The sequence below is a fragment of the Hyla sarda genome, chromosome 1, assembly GCF_029499605.1.
Source record: "Hyla sarda isolate aHylSar1 chromosome 1, aHylSar1.hap1, whole genome shotgun sequence".
NCBI lineage: Eukaryota > Metazoa > Chordata > Amphibia > Anura > Hylidae > Hyla > Hyla sarda.
Window position 1 is genome coordinate 601,976,902 of NC_079189.1, and position 15,168 is coordinate 601,992,069.

Consider the following 15,168-nt stretch of genomic DNA (forward strand, 5'->3'; position numbering starts at 1 on the left):
AACGTATACATTTTCCTGCATGTAGTTATGATTTTTTCCAAAAGTACGACAAAATCAAACCTATATAAGTAGGGGATCATTTTAACCGTATGGACCTACAGAATAATGATAAGGTGTCATTTTTACCAAAAAATTTACTGCGTAGAAACGGAAGCCCCCAAAAGTTACAAAATGGAGTTTTTTCTTCAATTTTGTCGCACAATTATTTTTATTTTTTTTTCGTTTCGCTGTCGATTTTTGGGTAAAATTACTGATGCCATTACAAAGTAGAATTGGTGTCACAAAAAATAAGCCATCATATGGATTTTTAGGTGCAAAATTGAAAGGGTTATGATTTTTAAAAGGTAAGGAGGAAAAACGAAAGTGCAAAAACGGAAAAACCCTCCGTCCCCAAGGGGTTAAGGGTTCAATTTAAAAAAAAAACCAACACAATAGATCTTAGATCTAGATTTTATTGTGCATAATACGTGAGATTTTTTTAATGATTTTTAATGAAAACACTTTAAATGACACTACACCACACAAATAATAAACAAAAGCTAATTGTAATAACATTAATTACATAATATAAAGTTCCATAATTTCCATAAACAATTAATTTCAAAATGATTGCAGTGTAATGTGTGTGAAATGCACAAAAATAGGATACAATTGGGTTGATTTTTTTTTTTGCAACTTTTCATGAAAGTCGCACTTCACATAAATCACTGTCCACTGCATCTGCCAAAAACAGAAGTTACTAAGTAAAAACGCATTTACTGCGCCAAAAATTTTACTTTTAACAATACAAACTTGTCGCAAGTCATGAAAATGGCTTCTTCTGTGTGTGAATTCTCTGATGTTCAACAAGATGTGATTTCTGAGTAAAACATTTCCCACATACTAAACATGAAAATGGCTTCTCCCCGGTGTGAGTTCTATGATGCAGAACAAGACGTGATTTCACAGCAAAACATTTCCCACATTCTTGGCATGAAAATGGCTTCTCTCCTGTGTGAATTCTCTGATGCGCAACAAGCTTTGATTTCATAGTAAAACATTTCCCACATTCTGAACATGAAAATGGCTTCTCCCCTGTGTGAGTTCTTTGATGTTCAACAAGCCTTGCTTTCTCCAAAAAACATTTTCCACATTCTAAGCATGAAAATGGTTTCTCGCCTGTGTGAATTTTTTGATGGCGAATAACATCTGATTTCTCCCTAAAACATTTTCCGCATTCTGAGCATGAAAACGGCTTTTCTCCTGTGTGAGTTTTTTGATGTTTTACAAGAGCTGATTTTTGATTAAAACATTTTCCACATTCTAAGCATGGAAATGGCTTTTCTCCTGTGTGAATCCTCTCATGGTCAATAAGCATTTTTCTTTGAGAAAAACATTTCCCACATTCTTTACATGAAAATGGCTTTTCTCCTGTGTGAGTTTTTTTATGTTCCACAAGGTTTGACTTCACAGTAAAACATTTTCCACATTCTGGGCATGAAAATGGCTTCTCCCCTGTGTGAGTTCTTTGATGTTCGACAAGGTTTGATTTCACAGCAAAACATTTCCCGCATTCTTGGCATGAAAATGGCTTCTCCCCTGTGTGAATTCTCATATGTGCAACAAGCATTGATTTCATAGTAAAACGTTTCCCACATTGTGAACATGAAAATAACTTCTCTCCTGTGTGAATTTTTTGATGGCGAATAAGATTTTCTTTTTGTCTATAACATTTCCCACATTCTTGGCATGAAAATGGGTTCACCCCTGTGTGGATGCTAAGATGTGCAACAAGCCTTGATTTCATAGTAAAACATTCCCCACATTCTGAGCATGAAAATGGCTTCTCCCCTGTGTGAATCCTATAATGGTCAACAAGATATGATTTAGCAGTATAAGTTTTCCCACACTCTTGGCATGAAAATGGCTTCTCCCCAGTGTGAGTTTTCATATGTTTATCAAGGTTTGATTTGAAACTAAAACATTTCCCACATTCTTGGCATGAAAATGGCTTCGCCCCTGTGTGAATTCTCTGATGTTGAACAAGATGTGATTTCATAGTAAAACATTTTTCACATTCTGAGCATGAAAATGGCTTCTCCCCTGTGTGAATCCTCTCATGGTCAACAAGATATGCTTTCATAGTAAAACATTTCCCACATTCCTGGCATGAAAATGGCTTCTCCCCTGTGTGAGTTCTCACATGTCTATCAAGCTGTGATTTAAAAATAAAACACTTCCCACATTCTTGGCATGAAAATGGCTTCTCCCCTGTGTGAGTTCTCACATGTCTTTCAAGCTGTGATTTAAAAATAAAACATTTCCCACATTCTTCACATGGAAATGGCTTCTCCCCGGTATGAATTCTCTGATGTTGAACAAGATGTGACTTTATAATAAAACATTTTCCACACTGTAAACATGAAAATGACTTTTCCTCTGTGTGAATTTTTTGATGGCGAATAAGACTTTCTTTCTGCCTATAACATTTTCCACATTCTTGGCATGAAAATGGCTTAACCCCTGTGTGGATGCTCAGGTGTGCAACAAGCCCTGAAATCATACTAAAACATTTCCCACATTCTTGGCATGAAAATGGCTTCTCCCCTGTGTGAATTCTCTGATGTCGAACAAGATGTGATTTCATAGTAAAACATTTCCCACATTCTGAGCAGGAAAAGGGCTTCTCCCCTGTGTGAATCCGCTGATGGTCAACAAGATATGATTTCATAGCAAAACATTTCCCACATTCCTGGCATGAAAACGGCTTCTCCCCTGTGTGAGTTCTCACATGTTTATCAAGCTGTGATTTCAAAATAAAACATTTTCCACACTCTTGGCATGGAAAAGGCTTCTCCCCTGTGTGAATTCTCACATGATTATCAAGTTGTGATTTGAAAATAAAACGTTTTTCACATTCTGAGCATGAAAATGGCTTCTCCCCTGTGTGAATTTTCTGATGGTCAACAAGATATGATTTCATAGCAAAACATTTCCCACATTCTTGGCATGAAAATGGCTTCTCCCCTGTGTGGGTTCTCACATGTTTATCAAGCTGTGATTTAAAAATAAAACATTTCCCACATTCTTGGCATGAAAATGGCTTTTCCCCTGTGTGAGATCTCACATGTCTATCAAGCTGGGATTTGAAAAAAAAACATTTTCCACATTCTGAGCATGAAAATTGCTTCTCCCTCGTGTGCTTCCTCTGATGGTCAACAAGATATGATTTCATAGCAAAACATTTCCCACATTCTTGGCATGAAAATGGCTTCTCCCCTGTGTGAGTTCTCACATGTGTATCAAGTCGGGATTTGAAAATAAAACATTTCCCACATTCTTGGCATGAAAATGGCTTTCCCCCCGTATGAATTATCACATGTCTATCAAGTCGGGATTTGAAAATAAAACATTTCCCACATTCTTGGCATGAAAAAAGTTTCTTCCCTGTGTGAATTCTCTGATGCTCAACAAGATGTGACTTAACAGCCTGTGATGGATCAGTAGACAGGACGGGTATAACAGGATGAGATGACAGATCTTGTCTGTGAAGGGCTGAGGGTGTATCTGGGATAATGGAATGTTCTTCATATGTATCTTGTGTGATATCATCATCTGCTTTATAATATGAAGATATAAGATTCTCCTCTGATCTCCTGGTACAGTCATCTGCCAAGAATAAAACAGTTTGTTATTTATCAATAATAGAACCTTAAACATTTTGCACACATGTACAGTCAGTCCCATGTTCAGTCAGTCCCATGTACAGTCAGTCCCATGTACAGTCAGTCCCATGTACAGTCAGTCCCATGTACAGTCAGTCCCATGTACAGTCAGCCACATGTACAGTCAGTCCCAGGTACAGTCAGTCCCAGGTACAGTCAGCCCCATGTACAGTCAGCCCCATGTACAGTCAGTCCCATGTACAGTCAGCCACATGTACAGTCACATGTACAGTCAGCCACATGTACAGTCAGCCCCATGTACAGCCAGTCCCATGTACAGCCAGCCACATGTACAGCCAGTCACATGTACAGCCAGTCCCATGTACAGTCAGTCCCATGTACAGTCAGCCACATGTACAGTCAGCCCCATGTACAGTCAGCCCCATGTACAGTCAGCCCCATGTACAGTCAGCCCCATGTACAGTCAGCCCCATGTACAGTCAGCCCCATGTACACTCAGTCCCATGTACACTCAGTCCCATGTAGTCAGTCCCATGTACAGTCAGTCCCATGTACAGTCAGTCCCATGTACAGTCAGCCACATGTACAGTCAGCCACATGTACAGTCAGCCACATGTACAGTCAGTCCCATGTACAGTCAGTCCCATGTACAGTCAGCCACATGTACAGTCAGTCACATGTACAGTCAGTCACATGTACAGTCAGCCCCATGTACAGTCAGCCCCATGTACAGTCAGCCCCATGTACAGTCAGTCCCATGTACAGTCACATGTACAGTCAGTCCCGTACAGTCAGTCCCGTACAGTCAGCCACCTGTACAGTCAGCCACCTGTACAGTCAGCCACCTGTACAGTCAGCCCCATGTACAGTCAGCCCCATGTACAGTCAGCCCCATGTACACTCAGCCCCATGTACACTCAGTCCCATGTACACTCAGTCCCATGTACACTCAGTCCCATGTACACTCAGTCCCATGTACAGTCAGTCCCATGTAGTCAGTCCCATGTACAGTCAGTCCCATGTACAGTCAGCCCCATGTACAGTCAGCCCCATGTACAGTCAGCCACATGTACAGTCAGCCACATGTACAGTCAGCCACATGTACAGTCAGCCCCATGTAGTCAGCCCCATGTAGTCAGCCCCATGTACAGTCAGCCCCATGTACAGTCAGCCCCATGTACAGTCAGCCACATGTAGTCAGCCCCATGTAGTCAGCCCCATGTACAGTCAGCCCCATGTACAGTCAGCCCCATGTACAGTCAGCCCCATGTACAGTCAGCCCCATGTACAGTCAGCCCCATGTACAGTCAGCCCCATGTACAGTCAGCCCCATGTACAGTCAGCCCCATGTACAGTCAGCCCCATGTACAGTCAGCCCCATGTACAGTCAGCCACATGTACAGTCAGCCACATGTACAGTCAGTCCCATGTACAGTCAGTCCCATGTACAGTCAGCCACCTGTACAGTCAGCCACCTGTACAGTCAGCCACCTGTACAGTCAGCCCCATGTACAGTCAGCCCCATGTACAGTCAGCCCCATGTACACTCAGTCCCATGTACACTCAGTCCCATGTACAGTCAGTCCCATGTAGTCAGTCCCATGTACAGTCAGTCCCATGTACAGTCAGTCCCATGTACAGTCAGTAAAATGTACAGTCAGCCCAATGTACAGTCAGCCCCATGTACAGTCAGCCCCATGTACAGTCAGCCCCATGTACAGTCAGCCACATGTACAGTCGGCCACATGTACAGTCGGCCACATGTACAGTCGGCCCCATGTACAGTCGGCCACATGTACAGTCGGTCCCATGTAGTCAGTCCCATGTACAGTCAGCCCCATGTACAGTCAGCCCCATGTACAGTCAGCCCCATGTACAGTCAGCCCCATGTACAGTCAGCCACATGTACAGTCAGTCCCATGTACAGTCAGCCACATGTACAGTCAGCCACATGTACAGTCAGCCACATGTACAGTCAGCCCCATGTACAGTCAGCCCCATGTACAGTCAGCCCCATGTACAGTCAGCCCCATGTACAGTCAGCCCCATGTACAGTCAGTCCCATGTACAGTCAGCCACATGTACAGTCAGCCACATGTACAGTCAGTCACATGTACAGTCAGCCCCATGTACAGTCAGCCCCATGTACAGTCAGCCCCATGTACAGTCAGCCCCATGTACAGTCAGCCCCATGTACAGTCAGCCCCATGTACAGTCAGCCCCATGTACAGTCAGTCACATGTACAGTCAGTCACATGTACAGTCAGTCACATGTACAGTCAGCCACATGTACAGTCAGCCACATGTACAGTCAGCCACATGTACAGTCAGCCCGATGTACAGTCAGCCCGATGTACAGTCAGCCCCATGTACAGTCAGCCCCATGTACAGTCAGCCCCATGTACAGTCAGTCACATGTACAGTCAGCCCCATGTACAGTCAGCCCCATGTACAGTCAGCCCCATGTACAGTCAGCCCCATGTACAGTCAGCCCCATGTACAGTCAGCCCCATGTACAGTCAGCCCCATGTACAGTCAGCCCCATGTACAGTCAGCCCCATGTACAGTCAGCCCCATGTACAGTCAGCCCCATGTACAGTCAGCCACATGTACAGTCAGCCACATGTACAGTCAGTCACATGTACAGTCAGTCACATGTACAGTCAGCCACATGTACAGTCAGCCACATGTACAGTCAGCCACATGTACAGTCAGCCACATGTACAGTCACATGTACAGTCAGTCACATGTACAGTCAGCCACATGTACAGTCACATGTACAGTCAGTCACATGTACAGTCAGCCACATATATAGTTGGTGCTGAATTATTCCACAATTTGACATCATAGAACATTCTCACCATCTGATCTAATTTTCTGAACCCCAGATATGTCCCAACAAGACTGGTGGCACTACAAAGCCCAGCATGTTACACTGCAGGAAAGAATCTATCATGTTTTCCTCTACTGCGTATGGAGTCACTTTGTTCCTATTCTCATTACCTCTATCCTTGTAGCTTACACTGTGCGCTTCACTCCCTGGATCAGTGGGGGAGATTTATCAAAAGCTGTGCAAAGGAAAAGTTGCCCAGTTGCCCATAGCAACCAATCCGTATCAACTTCCCAAAGTAGTCAGACCACATGTGTGCACCAGCTGGGTGGCTTCCCTATGTCTTTTCTCAGGGCTCCGTTTCCTGAACACAATAGACCATAAATGTACAAATAGACATACAACTGGGAATTGCACTTAAAGGGGTACTCCGCCCCTAGACATCTTATCCCCTATCCAAAGGATAGGGGATAAGATGTTAGATCGCCGCGGTCCCGCTGTTGGGGAGCCCCCGGGGATCGCCGCTGCGGCACCCCGCCATCATTACTGCACAGAGCGAGTTCGCTCTGTGCGTAATGACGGGCGATACAGGGGCCGGAGCATCGTTACGTCACGGCTCCGCCCCTCATGACATCACGGACCGTCCCCTTAATGCAAGTCTATGGCAGGGGGAGTGACGACCGCCACGCCCCCTCCCATAGACTTGTATTGACAGGGGCGGACTGTGACGTCACGAGGGGGCGGAGCCGTGACATAACAATGCTCCGTCCCCTGTATCGCCCGTCATTACGTGTAGAGCGAACTCGCTCTGCGCAGTAATGATAGCGGGGTGCTGCAGCAGCAATCCCCGGGGTCCCCAGCAGCGGGACCCCGGCGATCTGACATCTTATCCCCTATCCTTTGGATAGGGGATAAGATGTCTAGGGGCGGAGTACCCCTTTAAAAAGTTCTTTTATCTCGATTTTTCATTCATGTACAAAAGACTTATAACGAGAATAACAGAACATAATCACCCGGTGCTCAATAAACTGCTCAGAGAGAGATCCACTCGGTGACTTGCCTACTGAAGAAGGGGTCAATTTGAGCACCCTGAAACGCGTCTAGGCCGTTTCATCTGAACAGAGCGCTATACAAGCACTACCTTAATTACCAACAACATCTGAATTTTAGCCGGGACGGAAGTTCGCAACCCAAACCACCTGCTGCACTAACTACTGATCTTGCTCACCGAGCCTACCACAAGTCTGCTGCTTCTAGTGCGAGTCCGTCACCGACATCGGTGTTTGCTGACACCACGGACCGCTTACGAGGGAGCTCCTTGCCGGAACCCTCCAGCTGCCAAGGCATTCATGCCGAGAACACCGCAGAGATTACAGCACTTGTTTCCATTGGCTGCCGCAGTGCGGAACCAGCAGCCAGGGTGAGACTGTCCCATTCATTCTATACAAACTGTGAGCGAATCCATCTAATGCCACTTTAAAAATTGTGCCATCATTGAAACATCTATTGTGTTATTTTTTGCCAGACTAACGGTCCAATTCGGACTAATACCCATGGATTATCCTAGAATTGATTAGGTAGTTGCTTCAACATCTATCTGTCATTAGGGCCCAATGACTGTTCACTATTACTAATGCTCTGATCTTTTTAACCACTATTTTATATTGTTATTTCTGTTTTTTTTATTAAAATTTGCATTTTTTCAGAAACCATCTGTCTCATTTCTTATTCATTGTGTACCCAGTAGGGTGATATTCTTGAGATATTTGTAAATTACTTCTCTTAAAAAATCTTAATCCTTCCTGTATTTATTAGCTGCTGAATACAACAGTGGAAATTCTTTTCTTTTTGGAACACAGAGCTCTCTGCTGACATCATGAGTACAGTGCTCTCTGCTGACATCTCTGTCCATTTTTAGGAACTGTCCAGAGTAAAAGGAAATTCCCCATAGCAAACATATGCTGTTCTGGACAGTTCCTAAAATGGACAGAGATGTCAGCAGAGAGCACTGTGCTCGTGATGTCAGCAGACAGCTCTGTGTTTCAAAAAGAAAAGAATTTCCGCTGTAGTATTCAGCAGCTAATAAGTACAGGAAGGATTAAGATTTTTTAATAGAAGTAATTTACAAATCTGTTTAACTTTCTGGCACCAGTTGATTTAAAAAATAAAAAATAAAGTTTTTCACCGGAGTACCCCTTTCAGAGCAACAATCGAATGGCAAGGTAAAGTAAGGGCCCTCCCGCCGTTCTCTCAGCTGCGGGGACCTGTTTTTAATTATTTTAGACGTCGCAATCAACTTTGACCGCGGTGTCTAAGGGGTTAATTGACCGCCATCAGTGACGTCCGCCATTAGACACGTGTCCCAGTGGCAGATAGCCGCTGGGACTGACCCGCTATGACGTGTGCTCAGGAGCATGATAGAAGGGGAGTGGGACAAGGACGTACAGGTACGCCCTTGGTCCTCAAGAGGTTAAAAGAGAACCTGTCATCAAACCATATTTTCTAAACTAACTCAGATTATATTCCCTAACCACTTTTAACAGCCCTCCTGACTATAAAAAAAAAATCCGAGCTTTAAAGAGCTCTGTATGATACCTTTCCCCTTGCTCACATTGTGAGAGCTCCCGGCAGGAGAAAGTGGGCGTTTCCCAACAGACGGGACGTCACTGAAGCCTGCGAGAGCTGTGCCTCCCCATGCCCCGCATGCACTTCTGAGTGTGGTCGCCTGCCAGGCTGGGAGGAGACCCCACTAAATGTTTGACTTGTGTTTTTTCAATCACAATAAAAACATATAAAGGTTAAGAATTTTTACAGCAAGTAAAGAGCAAAGTATCTTATAATTACATAAGGAACAATATATTAAAAAGTTTAGTTTGGTGACTGGTACTCTTTAATAAATCTGCGGCTGTTGCTTATATTTCAACAAATCTTTTATCGTTTTATCTACATATCTATAAGTTCCTTAGTCAAAAAATTGGGAAAATACTTTTCACTTCTAAGTAGTGACAGCGGATGATGAGGAAATAAGCCTCTGCATTCAAACATTGTGCGAGAATTACCTGTTTACTAGAAACAGAGAACAAGTACATGAGATATAAGATGGAGGATACAGAGAAGACTGATGGAAAGTGGATAAGAATACCAGAGGAACCAGGAACATGGTTAAACATTCACATTTAACACAGCGCCACCTGCTGACTTCCAAATACATAGTTACATAGTTAGTACGGTCGAAAAAAGACATATGTCCATCAAGTTCAACCAGGGAATTAAGGGGTAGGGGTGTGGTGAGATTTTATATTTCTTCATAAGCATTAATCTTATTTTGTTCCAGGAATGTATCTAATCCTGTTTTAAAGCTGTTAATTGTTCCTGCTGTGACCAGTTCCTGAGGTAGACCGTTCCATAAATTCACAGTCCTCACGGTAAAGAAGGCGTGTCGCCCCTTGAGACTAAACTTTTTTTTCTCCAGACGGAGGGAGTGCCCCCTCGTCCTTTGGGGGGGTTTAACCTGGAACAGTTTTTCTTTATAATTTTTGTATGGGCCATTAATATACTTATATACGTTTATCATATCCCCCCTTAAACGTCTCTTCTCAAGACTAAACAATTGTAACTCCTTTAATCGCTCCTCATAGCTAAGATGTTCCATGCCCCATATTAGTTTAGTCGCGCGTCTCTGCACCCTTTCCAACTCTGCAGTGTCCCTTTTATGAACAGGCGACCAAAACTGAACAGCATATTCCAGGTGAGGCCGTACCAATGCTTTATAAAGGGGGAGTATTATGTCCCTGCCCCTCGAGTCCATGCCTCTTTTGATACATGACAATATCCTGCCGGCTTTGGAAGCAGCAGCCTGACATTGCATGCTATTCTGTAGTCTGTGATCTACAAGTACACCCAGATCCTTCTCTACCAGTGACTCTGCCAGTTTAATCCCCCCTAAGACATACGACGCATGCAGGTTATTAGTACCCAGATGCATAACTTTACATTTATCCACATTGAACCTCATTTGCCAAGTGGATGCCCAGACGCTTAGTCTATCCAAGTCATCTTGTAACTTATGCACATCCTCTATAGACTGTACCGTGCTACAAAGCTTGGTGTCATCTGCAAAGATAGAAACAGAGCTGTTAATACCATCCTCTATATCATTGATAAATAAATTAAACAACAGCGGGCCCAGTACTGAACCTTGGGGTACACCACTAATAATCGGGGACCAATCAGAGTACGAATCATTGACCACCACTCTCTGGGTACGATCCATGAGCCAGTGTTCAATCCAGTTACAAACTAAAATTTCCAAACCCAAAGACCTTAACTTACCTGTCAGACGTCTATGAGGGACAGTATCAAATGCTTTAGCAAAATCCAGAAATACATCCAAAAACATTTAATAAGTCTGTGGCTGTTGATTCTATTTCAACATTTTTTTTTTTTTATAGATCCTTAGTACCAAAATTGAGAAAATACCTTTCCCTCATCATGACTGACAGCAGAAGATGGTCATATTTAGGCTAAATGGGGAATATATACAGCATAAATAGTAACAGAACAGCTGTACACAAATTTTTAGATATTTTTGTTAATTCCCTGTGAAATTGACTGAATAAAATCAGTGACTCTTCTCTGCATTTAATGGTCACTACTCACCTGGGTGGTTACCTGTAGGAACGTCCTCCTTATACTGCTCATAACCGCTCACATCTGTCTCTTCTTCTTCTTCCTTTATGTCTGTGGCATTAATATAGATCAGATCTTTCCCTGAAGGAATGTCCTCCTTATACTGCTCATCACCGCTCACATTTGTCTCTTCTTCTTCTCCCTTTAGGTCTGTAGCATTAATATAGATCAGATCTTTCCCTGTAGGAATGTCCTCCTTATACTGTTCATCACCGCTCACATCTGTCTCTTCTTCTTCCTTCATGTCTGTAGCATTAATATAGTTCATATCTTTCCCTGTAGGAATGTCCTCCTTATACTGCTCATCACTGCTCACATCTGTCTCCTCCTCTTCTTCCTTTATGTCTGTAGCATTAATATAGTTCAGATCTTTCCCTGTAGGAATCTCCTCCTTATACTGATCATCACCACTCACATATGTCTCTTCTTCTTCCTTTATGTTTGTAGCATTAATATAGAACAGAGCTTTACCCTGATTCATAAGCTGTGGAAGAAATATCGTAAAAGTCATCAGACAGTAGGAGAAGTCATGTGAAATGTTTAAGGTTAAAAAAAGATTATTGCTCTAAATTCAAAATTTCAAATAAGGACTTCTTTAAATATTTGCATTTAAACCCTTAAGGACGCAGCCCTTTTTCGCAATTCTGACCACTGTCACTTTATGCATTAATAACTCTAAGATGCTTTTACCGATTATTCTGATTCCGAGATTGTTTTTTCGTGACATATTCTACTTTATGCTAGTGGTAAATTTTCATTGTTACTTGCATCCTTTCTTGGTGAAAAATCCCCAAATTTCATGAAAATTTTGAAAATGTTGCATTTTTATAACTTTGAAGCTCTCTGCTTGTAAGGAAAATTGATATTCCAAATAAATGTTATATTGATTCACAAACACAATATGTCTACTTTATGTTGGCATCATAAAATGGACATATTTTTACTTTTTGAAAAAAAAGGGCTTCAAAGTAGAGCAGCAATTTTCAAACGTTTCATGAAAATTGCAAAATCTGAAGGGACAGATGTTACAGAGCTACAACTCCCAGCATGTCTGGGCAGTCTAGGCATGCTGAGAGTTGTAGTTTGGCAACATCTGGAGGGCTACCCTTTCGGCACCACTGTAATAGTGGTCTCCAAACTGTGACCCTCCAGATGTTGCCAAACTACAACTCCCAGCATGCCCAGACAGCCTTTGGCTGTCTGGGCATGCTGGGAGTTGCAGTTTGGCAACCACTAGAAGGGCAGCAGCTTCCCTACCTGCGCCGCTGATCTCCGCTGTCTCCACCGATGATCGGCGGTCCCCACGGCATCTTCTTTCCAGGTACCGGCCGCCATCTTCTCCCCCCGTTCTGCCCGACATCCAGGGGTGGGCAAAGCAGGGGGTTTCCATGGCAACCCCCTGTCGTGCACTGCCATTGGTCAGAACTCATTTCTGACTAATGGCAGGGGATAGGAGGAGATCACAGCGCTGCAACCTCGCTCCTATCCCTCAGGATGATCGGGGCTGTCACTGACAGCTCCGATCATCCCTATTTGCCGGGTGATCGGGTCACCAGAGACCCGATCAGCCCGGAATAGGAGAAAATTGCATGTCTGAATTGACATGCGATTTTCTCCGATCACCGACATTGGGGGGGGGGTCCCAAGCACCAAGGGCGTACCTCTATGCCCGTGGGAATTTCGGTCCCTGCCGAGCGCCGGTATCGATCAGCAGGCACCCCGTGCAAATGCCCAGGGGGGTCATTCACGATTTGCGCCGATCCCGGGTCATACGGGACTTAGGTGACCCGGAAAATGAGGGGGATCAGGGTTGTCCAAGACACCCATGATCCCCATGAAGGGATAGGAGTCAAGAAGCAACGACCAATAGCAGATCGGGGGAGGGGGGTTTAACTTTCGGTTTCCCCGTTCTGCCCACCCACAATAGGCTGGGCAGAACAGGGAAACCGACGAGGACCGGCACCGAAGTCCACTTACCCATCGGCGGCGGCAGTAGGGATTGGCGGCAGAAGAGGACGGCGATGCGGCTCCCTGGATCCTACGGAAGCCGGTGAGTTGCCTAGCAACATCTGGAGGGCTACTGTTTGAGACCACTATACAGTGGTCTCTAAACTGTGGCCCTCTAGATCTTGCAAAACTACAACTCCCAGCATACCCAGACAGCTGTTTGCTGTGTGGGCATGCTGGGATTTGCAGTTTTGCAACAGCTGGAGGGCTACAGTTTGGAGATCACTGTGCAGTGGTCTCTAAACTGTAGCCCTCCAGGTGTTGCAAAACTGCAAATCCCAGCATGCCCAAACAGCTGTCTCGACATGCTGGGAGTTGTAATTGCGTACCTCCAGCTGTTGCATAACTACATCTCCCAGCATGCCCTTCGGCGATCAGTACATGCTGGGAGTTGTAGTTTTGCAACAGCTGGAGGCACACTGGTTGGAAAATACTGAGTTAGGTAACAGAAACTAACTGAAGGTTTTCCAACCAGTATGCCTCCAGCTGTTGCAAAAGTACAACTCCCAGCATGTACGGTCTGTCAGTACATGCTGGGAGTTGTAGTTTTGAAACAACTGGAGGTTTGCCCCCCCATGTGAATGTACAGGGTACATTCACACGGGCAGGTTTACAGTGGGTTTCCTGCTTCAAGTTTGAGGTGCGACAACTTTTTCGCTGCAGCGCAAACTCCTAGCGGGAAACTCACTGTAAACCTCTCCCTGTGTGAATGTACCCGAAAAACACTACACTAACACATAATAAAACACTACATATACACCCCCTTACACAGTCCCTCCCAATAAAAATGAAAAACGTATTGTAGGGCAGTGTTTCCAAAACAGAGCCTCCAGCTGTTTCAAAACAACAACTCCCAGCATTTCCGGACAGCCACTGACTGTCCAGGCATGCTGGGAGTTAACAACAGCTGGAGGCACCCTTTTTGGGAATCACTGGCATAGAATACCCCTATGTCCACCCCTATGCAATCCCTTATATAGTCCTCAAATGCACATGGCGCTCTCTCACTTCGGAGCCCTGTCGTATTTCAAGGAAACAGTTCAAGGCCACATATGGGGTATTTCCGTATTCGGGAGAAATTGCGTTACAAATTTTGGGGGCTTTTTCTCCTTTTACCCCTTATGAAAAGGAAAAGTTGGGAGCTACACCAGCCTGTTAGTGTAAAAGAAATTACACTACCATGCTGGTGTTGCCAGATACTTTTTATTTTCACAAGAGGTAAAAGGAAAAAAAAGACCCCCAAAATTTGTAACACAATTTCTCCTGAGCACGGAAATATCCCATATGTGGGTGTAAAATGCTCTGCGGGCGCACAACAAGGCTCAGGAGTGAGAGCGCACTATGTACATTTGAGGCCTAAATTGGTGATTTGCACAGGGGAGGCCGATTTTACAGCGGTTCTGACATAAACGCAAAAAAATAAATACCCACGTGTGACCCCATTTTGGAAACTACACCCCTCACGGGAACGTAACAAGGGGTATAGTGAGCCTTAACATCCCACAGGTGTTTGACGAATTTTCGTTAAAGTTGGATGGGAAAATGAAAAAAAAAAATGTTTTCACTAAAATGCTGGTGTTACCCTAAACTTTTCATTTTCACAAGGGAAAATAGGAAAAATAGTAACCCCATTTGTGGATGTAAAGTGCTCTGCTGGCGAACTACAATGCTCAGAAGAGAAGGAGCGCCATTGTTTACAAAGCCCCCCGTGGTGCCAGAACAATGGACCCCCCCATTTTGAAAACTCCACCCCTCATGTAATGTAATAAGGGGTACAGCGAGCATTTACACCCCACAGGTGTCTGACAGATTTTCTGAACAGTGGTCCATGAAAATGAAAAATTAAATTTTTCATTTGCACAGCCCACTGTTCCAAAGACCTGTCAAACGCCAGTGAGGTGTAAATGCTCACTGCATCCCTTATTAAATTCTGTGAGGGGTGGAGTTTCCAAAATGGGGTCACATGTGGGGTCCACT

At 44.2% G+C, this 15,168-nt stretch overlaps 1 protein-coding gene across 1 annotated transcript in view; it reads right to left on the bottom strand.

The window, feature by feature from the left end:
- Window positions 1-450: 450 nt before the first annotated feature.
- The window catches only part of LOC130294315 (zinc finger protein 208-like), a 71,963-nt gene continuing 57,245 nt past the window's right edge, over window positions 451-15,168 (bottom strand). The window contains exons 6-7 of the mRNA XM_056543959.1: window positions 11,155-11,425; window positions 451-3,648 (exon numbers count right to left, since the gene is read on the bottom strand). Of these exons, the coding sequence (XP_056399934.1) occupies window positions 803-3,648; window positions 11,155-11,425 (3,117 nt within the window). The 3' untranslated portion in view covers window positions 451-802. The remainder of the gene's footprint in view (window positions 3,649-11,154; window positions 11,426-15,168) is intronic.